The sequence below is a fragment of the Panicum hallii genome, chromosome 4 (genome assembly GCF_002211085.1).
Source record: "Panicum hallii strain FIL2 chromosome 4, PHallii_v3.1, whole genome shotgun sequence".
Classification (NCBI taxonomy): domain Eukaryota; kingdom Viridiplantae; phylum Streptophyta; class Magnoliopsida; order Poales; family Poaceae; genus Panicum; species Panicum hallii.
Window position 1 is genome coordinate 47060663 of NC_038045.1, and position 10531 is coordinate 47071193.

Below are 10531 nucleotides of genomic sequence, written 5' to 3' on the forward strand. Positions count from 1 at the left end.
TCGGCCCGTAGAGCCGAAGCCCAATCCAGCCTGCCAAGCCGGCCCATGAGCCGAGCTGAGTCAGGTTGGGCTGGCTGAGCCGATCCAACACGAACCGGCACAAAAACCAAGCCGTGATCCTTTCTCTTTTCTTTTCTTTTACCTTGTCTGGCCGAGGGCCCCACCTGTCAGCCTCGGTGAGGCTGACCCGTGGGTCCCACTGACCCGCGGACCCGCTTACCCCGTTGACCGTTGAGTGGTCAGCGTTGACCGGTCAACGATAACGTCGGCAGGACTCACTGCTGACATCAACTAGGACGGACCCCCCAGTGACGTCATGCTGTCGTCAACATACCACGTGGCACACTCTGGTGCTGCCACGTGTCATTGCCGAGTGTTTTTCTTTTTCTAATTTTTTTATTAATTTTATAAATAGGTTTTCCCTAGAAAATTCATAATAAATCAACCGGACCTCCGAAAATTATGAAACTAGTTTCATAATTCTTCTAAAATCATGAACCACCCGTTAGAATAGGTCTTGATGTGATTTGGGTCTTATTTGATAACTTTTGTGCACTTTTGTACTTTGGCGCTAGCCCTTATACGTATTTACGAATGGGGCCCAACTACGAGGAGCTGACCGACGGCCAGGACCACCCGGAGGCCCAGGAGGACTATGAAGAACCGCCAGGTTCACGTCCATCTTCATTTTGAATATCTATTAGATATTGCTTGCTAGATATGTTATTATCCCTTGATGTGTTGTGATGAAATGAACGTGCATAGCCTATTTATTTACCTAATTTCCTTGCTATCCCATACACTTGATATATATATATATATATATATATATGAAATGTCTTGGTACGCTTTGCATGTGTATGTATGGGAATGGATGAATAGTCTTAGCATGAGTGGAGATACACTTACGAGGAGTTGGGGCTTAGGGCTTTTTAGCCGGAAGCGAGCGAACTTAATTTGATTTTGGATCGAGGGTTTAGGATGTGTACCTTAGCACACCGTACGAAGTACCTATGGTAGGTACAATCTTGTGGTTACTTGGTTGAGGAGTTGGGGCATCCGTAATGGGTGCAATTGCGGACCATTACGGTGGAGACGCATGTGACGAAGATGCTCGTTTCAGCAAATGAGGACCGGATGGAAGTAACTATGATTAGTGGGACTATGTTAAGCGTGCACACCACTTACGCATTATGTGGGTGGGTCTGGTTCAGGGCTAGCAAGTACGGTACCAAGCTAGTAGGAGGATTGAGTATCGGTGCAGGGGAAGGAGGTGCCGACCTCACATTTCCCGAGACGCAAGGGAGGCTTCACAGTCCCGGGACGACCTCTTGCGGGAGGATGCGCCCAAGATCCGGGAAAGCTGGATGGTGCCGTGGCTCCTAGTCTTGTTTTAGTAGACCGGTGTCTCGTCGTCCAGTTGGCTGATCTCCGGCTAGCTTTGATTCGAGTGGGTCCAGGTGTACAACCCTTGCTCGGTGAAAACTATACGTATAGCCGCGTCCTCGGTCATGGACAACCCTACTCTTCTTTTGCTCTTATTAGATAGTGATAAACTTGTTTTCTACCTCCCTTTTGCTCTTATTAGATAGTGATAAACTTTATTTCTACCTCCCTCTAGTGGTAACTTCCCTAGGACAGTTGAGGTGAGAGAAGCGGGAGTTCTCGCACCGACTTGGTAGTTTTGAAAGGTATGTGTGGACCGGGAGACCAGGATGCCACCATGGCCCGAGTTCGGAGTTCAGAAGAAAACATATTTGATGATGCGCATGCAGAGGAAACCCCAACTTATATCCTTGAACCTTTGTTATACCCTTAGTATTGTCTACTTTAAATCTTGCATACGGATGGTGATGTGAACCTATCCCATTCCTTGGGGATAGCCTGGTACGATGCATGATCCAACCCGAAGTTCAACCCCAACGATGATGGTTGGTACGATTGAAACCCGTGCAACGATGATGGTTGGTACGATTGAAACCCGTGCTACGCTCGAGTTTACTTGTGGAGGAGATTCTAGAAGATGAAGGATGGACCAGAAGCCAAACTACCGTTTCCCGTTTCTGTCTATTCATTTTAGCCCAAGGGGCTTGTAATGGATCTTGTATTGCAAATCCTATAGATTTATATAATAACTAAACCCATATTTTAACCTTATGCAAAGTATAACTATAAAATAAGTTCTGTGTACGATAACGCTTGATTCAGAAACTATCACGTTAATACGGGGAGTGGGATTCTCAATTTGAGAATCCGATTCCTTTCAATCGTGTCCCAACGGCAGCCGATGCAGCCCAGCAAAAGCTTACGGACGTTGGCCAGCCTTTTCTCTGCGGCAGCATCCCGTCGATTGTGTCACCGTTCGCTGAATTATTTGGACGGTGAATTTAGGGTCTGATTGGTCGCCTACCAAAATTTGCAATGTTAAAATATGGGTATACCAAAAATTTTTGACACTTGTTTGGTTGGAAATAAAAAGTAACTCACCTTCTAAAATTACCAACATTTTGATAAAAAAGATTGGCATATCCATATTTTAGTATGCCCACGTTTTGGTTGCCAACCAATCAAGCCCTTAGTCCATCCGGTACATCTGAATTATCCGGACGAACTTCTTCCTTCTTTTTCTCCCTCCAGTCCTCTCATAATGGACAAGGGTGATCGCCATGGATATTTTTTTTGAATCATCTTCATTCATATTTCACTTCTTTTCATTCGACCTCTTATTTGCATACACTGTTAATCAGCCCAATCTGTACAGGCTCGGTGGTTCTTCTCTCTCTTTACTGCACGCGTATGTACAGCGACACAACACAACCGGCCGGCATGCAGAGGTGAAAAAAAAAGCGTGCAATGCAGGGATACAACGCTTCGACTGGCGCCCTCGGCCCTTCTACAGTGTTCTACTCGCCATCTTCCTGATCGTCGTCCTCGCCTCCGACCAGGTAGAGCTTCTGGCCGTCCTTGACCATGTCGACGTCGAGCACCCTCGCCCCGTCCTCGCAGAGCAGCCGCAGCCGCGCTCCCGGGCCCGGGACGCCGAGCTTCTCCTGCGCCGACGCGACCAGGCTCTCGATGGTGTGCGGGATCCACAGGACCACCCCCTCCTTCCGCCGCCCCGCGCCGGTGGCTGCTGCCGCCGCCCGCCACGGGTGGTACGGGAACACCGAGCACCGCCGCGGGTGCATCTTGTCCCTGACCCCCTCGCCGCGCTCGGGGAACTTGGATAGCTCGTCGGCCCGCGCCTGCTCCAGCAGCGCCAGCAGCGTCCGGCCGCCGCACTTGCGCGCTTCGTCGAGCGGAGTGGTGCCCCATCTGCACACCACAGCGTGAGTGTGTGACACTGTCAACCTCGTGTTCTAAGTTGCTACTACAAACTTGGCATCGGACCAAGCTTGGACGTATACCTGTCCGTGGCGAACACGGTGGCGCCAGCCTCGACGAGCATCTTGGCGATGAGGTAGAGGCCCTCGGCGGCGGCGATGTGGAGCGGGGTGCGGTGGTCGTAGTCCCCGCAGTTGGGGTCGGCGCCGCAGGCCAGGGCGCGCCGGATGAAGTCCGAGTCCCCCTTGGCGACCGCCGTGCACAGGTGGCTGCCGGCGTTCTTGAGGCTCAGCTTGGCACCCTTGGCGAAGAGCAGCGCCGCCACCCGTTCGTGCCCCTGCTTCACCGCCTCCAGCAACGGCGTGTTCCCAAATTGATCTGGTAAGGAAAAATGTTAACATGATCAAACAGGGAGCAATAATCTAGGAAAGAAAACTGGAGATGGCAAGGCAACAGGGACGTCAATGACATTGGATCTAATTTTCATCAGAAACAAAAAGAAAAAAAATGGCATTGGATCGAGCGTGGCGTCATACCGGTAAGGTTGATGTCGACGCCTTCGCCGAGGAGGAACTGCACCACGTCCTCGTACCCTCTGGAAGCCGCGAGGTGCTGCGAGGAAGACGTAGATCACATCACAAACTTGTTGAGCTGATATCAGTTAAGTGCCAATGGCAGAGGCATTCTGCTCGTACCAGAGGAGTCCGCCCGTCGTAGTCGGTGTTCTTGGGATCGGCCCCAGCCCGGATCAGGCTTTTCAGCTGGTGCAGGTCGCCGTAGAAGGCGGCGCTGTTGACCCGCAGGATGAGCTCCGCCTCCTGCTTCCCGATGTGGAACGTGATGTCCGACTCCAGCTGCTTGATCCGCCCGCCGTACTCGCTCTGCACTCAACCAGGAACAGATCAACGGCATCATCCACTGGCCAAAGCAACTGCAGAATTCGATGGCACCAAGAGCTATTTCCGCTGCGTATGTACGGTACCTCGGAGAGGTTGCTCAGGATCCTCCTCCCGTCGACGAAGTAGATCTCCAGGATGTTGGTAAAGGACTGCTTGTCGAGACGCAGGAGCCGGCAGAGCTCGCAGACGCGGACACTGTAGGGCTGCGGGATGTTGCAGAGGATGGAGATTTCCCCGAAGGAGCTCTCTGGCTCCAGCATCAGCACAGTCTCTTCTTGGCCGTCTTCACCAATGCCAACACCTTCCTGCATAGAGCAAGGGCATGTATGAAACACAGGTACCGACTTTCTCAAGCAGGAGATGCTTATGGAAACATCTGATGGTTGTTACATGCTCTTGAACTCACCAGTGCACCGTAGCAAACAAAGTACAACTGATCAACCGCGCTTCCTTGCTCCAAAATGACTTCTCCTGGTAAGAAAAACTCCTCTTGCAACCTGATCACCTATAAAGCACAATAACATGTTACATAGATCTTGGGAACATTATCAAAAATAAAAAAGAGTATGCATTAGATCAACATGCATAATTTGAATGAAACAGAGGGCGCTTACTATCTGTTGAATGAACTCTGCTGAACATCCCTTGAACAGTGGTACGCTTTCAACATATGGCTTATATAGTGTTTGAGAAATCTGCAAATGCAATACATTTATCATCAGTTCCAAGTAGCATAAGACAGTTGATGTTCTGTGTATAGCCGAAGGACAACTGGAGCACTAGTATTTTAAGCTGACAGTTGCAACCAAGACAATTTTCAGAACTACTCCAGGAAGGATGGAAGCATAACAAAACTGTGGCTCGTCACCTTTGCACGAATAGAAATGGGGATATCCTGAAGGACGGAAGCTTCAGTGTAGCTGCTCTCATACTGCAACCTCAAGTGTCCTTTGATCTGTTCTCTTATTTCCTTTCCAAGTTTATTTCTGTTCATATATCTGATCACTTCTTTCATCTTGTCCCTAAACCTCTCAGTCCTCGAGCCTTTCACGATGAGTGCAGTCATGTTACCGATCAGGTAAGCTCCTAGAATCATATCAAAGGAAACATAGATCATGACAAATATCATTTCTCTGATATTAACAGCATGTATGTCACCATAACCTGCAGAGAGAGAGAAAAAAGAACATTTCAGCTATTTTAAATACCAGCATTTGCTAAGATTTTAAGAGACAAATGAAAATGGAGTGGTGAAAATTATGTGTTGGAAAATTAGGAGACCAAAATTTACCAACAGTTGCCATGGTGACAATGGCAAAGTATAACGATGTTATATAGCGCTTGGCGAGATCGATCTCCCTGAAATTGGCATAGCTGTAGTCCCCCAACTTCAAACTCCCTATCCATGTATACCCTTCCATTGATTCAGGAAGTGTTGTAGCCAGATAATAGAAGATACAGGCTGCTGTGTGTGTACAGTAGAGTTCCACAACTATAAGCTTTACTATCCTTGTGAAAAGGTAGTTGACACGTATGTCCTTTTCCAAATGCCAGAAGAACTCTGAAACCTTCAGAGCCCGTGTCAAGCGAATCCACAGCAGGTATCTTACTTCTTCTTTACTTCCACAAGCCTGTTACGGAATTCACCATGAGAGAACTAATCACAACAGAAAAGCGAAATTTGATTGCAGCATAAACACCAATGCATAACTAACGAGCTCAAAGTTTTCTCAAGCAGAAGAGTAACCTTGTAGATGGCATCCCATGGGAAGCAACCAAGAAGATCAAATATGAAGCTTGACTTGAAATACCGGAGGGCAATAGCTGTGGGATCATAGACGATCCGATACGTGTCTGGGTCACGGTACGCCACAAAAAATTTGATGACAATGTCAATAAGAAATGCAATTTGTCCAGCTATGTCCAGCAAGAAGAGGTTTCTTGGGAGCCCTCTGAAGAAGGCAAATTCCAGGGGTGTAAAGAAGGAGCTGTACACTGCCCAAACCAGTATGAACTTGGTCCATAACCGATACCACCTGCAGAAAAGGCCATCCAAAAGAGATTCACAAATGAGGAAATTATGAACCTAACTTATAAACATATTCTCATTGAACACTAATTCCAAACCCACCAGCTAGTAATGAGTAATGACTCATGAGTATAGTGCTTCAAGAATTGAGATATTTAGGTAAAACAGGCTCAAAACGTTGGTAAAAATCAATTTATTTAAAGCAAAAAATGGTTAAAATTTGGTTCATTACAAAGCCCTATGATTTTGTTGCTTTGCAAGGTACGTGTTCAGAGACAGGATCTATAACCACACACGACGCTTGCTTGTTAGGTCAGAAGAAGTAGGTAGACCAAATTGCATGGTTCCAGGTGAGTTCAGACGCACAACCCATTCTCAGGAGCACATGCACATGTCTGAGGTGACCGATGTGGCCGTGAGTGGGATCCGCTTGTTGTGCATCCATCTAATGATCCTACTGGCAATAAACTAGCTTCAAAAGGACTACTTGAAATGATATAAATTTAGGAGACGCTAGCAGAGCACCTCATCTCCCGTCACAATCACCAGGTAAGGGTGAAACAGAGATCGACAGGTTTACCATGCAAATTATTTAAACCTCACGCCTAATAACAGCTAGTAATTTAGCAGAAAAAAATACATGTTGATGCTAACGAGGTTGATCAAAGCCATTGGACATGCAGTAGGGCTGTGCTCTTAAGGATCAAGCTTGCTGAATAAAAAATTATGCATACTATCACTAACCTGATTTCATTATGCGTGATCGCCGCTGATTGAAGCTATGACGGTCCACATCATCACAATAGTTTAGCTGTCAAGGAGATTACTCCACGACCTTACAGATTGGCAACCTACGCACCCCTGTTAAAAACTGCTTAAGACGTGATCCCAAATGCCTCCCCCGTAACAGTCCAAAACTTCTCTGGGCATCCTGATGAGAGGAAATTTTTTGGCCTCGAGCCCCGTTCAAACCCACCCGTCAAAATCAGAAGTAACCAAATCAAACTCGGAGTGCTGAACCTCTTCAGCTGCCGTACAACTGGTTGGCCTTTAAGGTGAAGGGTGCTCGTATAAGCTATAGCTTAGTTGTCCTATTGCGATAAGCGCGCGGATGAGCGTTATTTATTGTGTATTGTTTGACCTTTGCTTGATAATTAACAACTAAGCACGCATGGAGGATCGATGTGGATAGCTCCAATATTATGTTCATGTTCATTTTCTTCAGAAATTAGAAAGATCATGTGTACCTAAGTGTTCAGCTCGTTTACGCCATGATAAATAAAGAAAAGAATGTCGGGCAGGGAGGGTTTTAATTAGTTTACAAAGTTTTGATGCTGCCTGATGACAGAAAGAACCCAAGATGAGGAATTGAGGATGGATGACAGGTAGCAAAGGCAACCTCCAGAAAATTTGAATATTCATGCAGGAGGAAGATAGCTGACGCTACAAACAGCTTCTCTTCAGTTGAATTTTTGTTTGCACAGGGAGCGATTTTTTCAGATACTAATTCACTTTTGGTGCTCTACTTTCCTTTTATTTTTCATGCTTTAGTTTAGTTCTGTGTGCTCATTCTGCTAGCGAAATCAAGCGGCCGCGGGTGATAGTATAATGCTCAAGTTGTCATGACAGCATTAACCAATTCTAACAAGAGGAATCTAGCAAGTATTTTTCTGTGCTGTGTGGAATCTACCAAGCATATTAGCTGCCCCTACGGATTTGACAAACAATACCTGGTTATTCAGCTTCATATAGTGAATCAGTCACTACACTCTTCTTCCAGGAACGAAAAAGGGGAGGAAAATGATCTCACCGGGGGGGGGGGGGATTTCCCCACAGTAACCGGTCAAAACAGGAGGGAAAAGGGGAAAAAAATCCGTGCAAAAACAACTACCAGCGTGATCCAATTAAATTAGGCTCATGTTTGTGTGGCCGTCAAAGCCTACCCCGTGACCGCGTGGCTGGCAGTCCAAGCTAGCAGCTTGCGCAGCTGGCGATCCCATCATCATCAACCCGCGAGAAATTTGCGGCTGTGATGCTGATGCACACTCTGCTCACCATCGCCTCCACATCGCGTGGTCATCCACCATACGAACGTACTAGTACGCGTCACATCGATCAGACCAAAACGTTTAAAATCCCGGGAAATTCACCGCCGGGGATTCACTCGTGGTCGGGTAATATCCAACAGAAAACATCTCAATATGCGCGGTTAAAAGTGTTTTAAAATAGGATTTAATTATCTGGTCCGTCCTGGTTGCTCAATTATAGCGAAATCGCGCGCTGGAGCGAGCCGTCCGATCGGATGGACGCAGCCGAGCGATCGAGCTCGCCGTTTCGCGTCGCCTCGCCGCCATGCAGCTTCCAGGAGAAGCAACAGCCGTGGCGCGAGCGAGGAAGAGGAAGCGGAAGCTTCTAGAGCAACGAGGCTGCGGAGGTTGGGGGAGGAGAGCGCTGGGTTTGCGTACCTGTTATCGGGGTGGATGACGAGGTCCTGGAAGAAGCCCTCGGCGCCGCCCTCGCGCCTGCGGCGGCGCGGGCGGAAGCGGCCGAGGCGGAGGTCGGAGCCGAAGAGCGCGAGGCGGCTGCCGCGGGAGGAGGCGATGTGGTCGCGCACCACCTCCACCTCGTACTCCTCCGAGGACCCCTCCTCCTCCTCCTCCGGCTCCGCGTCGCCCTCCGCCACCCTCCGCTTCGACCCCAGCCCCCTCCCCATCGCCCCCCGTCCGCGGTCTGGTTATTACCGACCCGACGCAGCAGGCGGCGGCGTGGAAGGCTCGAGTCCCGAGCGCGGCAGTAGTGGCGGCGGCAGCCGCTGGTGGTGGTGGGGCCTCGGTGGGCAGCAAGCGTTCGGCGTGCGGCGAGCGTTTTGAACTGGGAGGGAGACGGGGAGGCGGGGTTATTTATAGGCGCCGGCCGGAGAGGCTGAGCTCACCGAGGGGTGGGGGGAGAGGAGAAGGGGAGCAGGGGGAGGTGAAGCCGTGACCGTGAGAAGGGTTTAAACCGCCACGGCCGACGGGGAAGGGATGGATGGTGGTCGGCGCCTCGGCGGTGGGATGGACGGGACGGGCGGGCAGCCAGGCAGGCGACTCCTGTCCTGGCCCACCCGGTGCCGGCAAAGCGAAGGGCCGGGAGAGCTGATACCACTTGTTGGAGATACTTACGCGAGATGGAGACGCAAGGAAGGAAGCTAGCGGATAAAAAAAAAAGAGAGACACACTAAGAGCTCTTGCGGCAGCACACACAACTATGCCTTTCCTCTTATTTCTCTTATGCTGAACTGATTACACATACTCATATTTAAAAACTCACACCGGTGGCATGCTGTCTCTTGCGCGTGCTCAACTAGCCGTAAGAGTCGGATCACAACTGCTTAAACTCGTCCACTAATTAACTACATGCATGACTCATAACTTCCTGGGAGGAAGAAGTGGTCTGACCATGCAGATGTGCGTGGTGTGGCTGGTCGCGTTAGTTATGAGTCATGCATGTAGTTAATTAGTGGACGAGTTTAAGTAGTTGTGATCCGACTCTTGCGGCTAGTTGAGCACGCGCAAGAGACAGCATGCCACCGGTGTGAATCTTTAAATATGAGTATGTGTAATCAGTTCAGCATAAGAGAAATAAGAGGAAAGGCATAGTTGTGTGTGCTGCCGCAAGAGCTCTTAGTGTGTCTCTCTTCCTTTGTATCAGCTAGCTTTTTTCCTTACATCTCAATCTCGCGTAAGTATTTCTAACAAGAGCAACACCAGAGAGGTCTGTGGCTGTCGTCCGGGAGTATATTGTTTTTCTTTTGTCAGCTAAATGTACGGGCTTCGCTTTATCCTCGGTTACCATGGATGATTTTGGTGTATGTTTTTTTTAAAAAGAAACTACATCCGTTCCTGCAAAACAACTCCGAGCTCAGCAGCTCGCGGATTATGATGTTCCTTGCTTAAACAGCGCTGGAAGTTTATGGTGTATGGATGATATATTCTTCTTTATAAACCTTTTGAAATTTAAGATAATTTTAAATGGGACAAAGCTGGAAGTGCACTTAGGACTGAGTGAGTTTAAACAGTTGCATCACTTAAAGACACACATGACGCAGAACTTGCCCGGATAAGCAGGGTACAAGTACAACCACCTGTGTTAACCACCCAAAGCGATATTTTTTTCATATAGACAATGATTTTGAATCCACGATAAGAGCAATGTGGGCATTCAATTCAAGCCTTACAAAGCCATTTTATCAAATTTAATGATTATAGCACTCTAGTCAAACTATAGTGTGAACTATGTT

The 10531-nt window shown here is 48.4% G+C and overlaps 1 protein-coding gene across 1 annotated transcript; it reads right to left on the reverse strand.

Moving 5' to 3' along the window:
* Positions 1–2673: 2673 nt before the first annotated feature.
* Positions 2674–9364, reverse strand: LOC112889296 (potassium channel KOR1). Its single transcript, XM_025955855.1, has 11 exons — positions 8718–9364; positions 5971–6259; positions 5515–5854; positions 5092–5387; positions 4838–4918; positions 4630–4728; positions 4307–4528; positions 4020–4205; positions 3861–3936; positions 3408–3702; positions 2674–3315 (listed from the first exon to the last, which is right to left on the reverse strand). The coding sequence occupies exons 1-11, from the start codon at positions 8963–8965 to the stop codon at positions 2904–2906; spliced, it is 2544 nt and encodes an 847-aa protein (XP_025811640.1). The 5' UTR covers positions 8966–9364; the 3' UTR covers positions 2674–2903.
* Between the last annotated feature and the right edge of the window lie 1167 nt (positions 9365–10531).

Excerpts from the sequence above, each read along its gene's own strand:
- LOC112889296 (XM_025955855.1), bottom strand. The coding sequence starts at position 8,965 with ATGGGGAGGGGGCTGGGGTCGAAGCGGAGGGTGGCGGAGGGCGACGCG. Across the intron at positions 5,388-5,514 it reads TGTCACCATGGCAACTGTTG|GTTATGGTGACATACATGCT; the intron begins GTAAATTTTGGT and ends CTCTCTCTGCAG. Across the intron at positions 4,729-4,837 it reads CAGAGTTCATTCAACAGATA|GTGATCAGGTTGCAAGAGGA; the intron begins GTAAGCGCCCTC and ends TGTGCTTTATAG.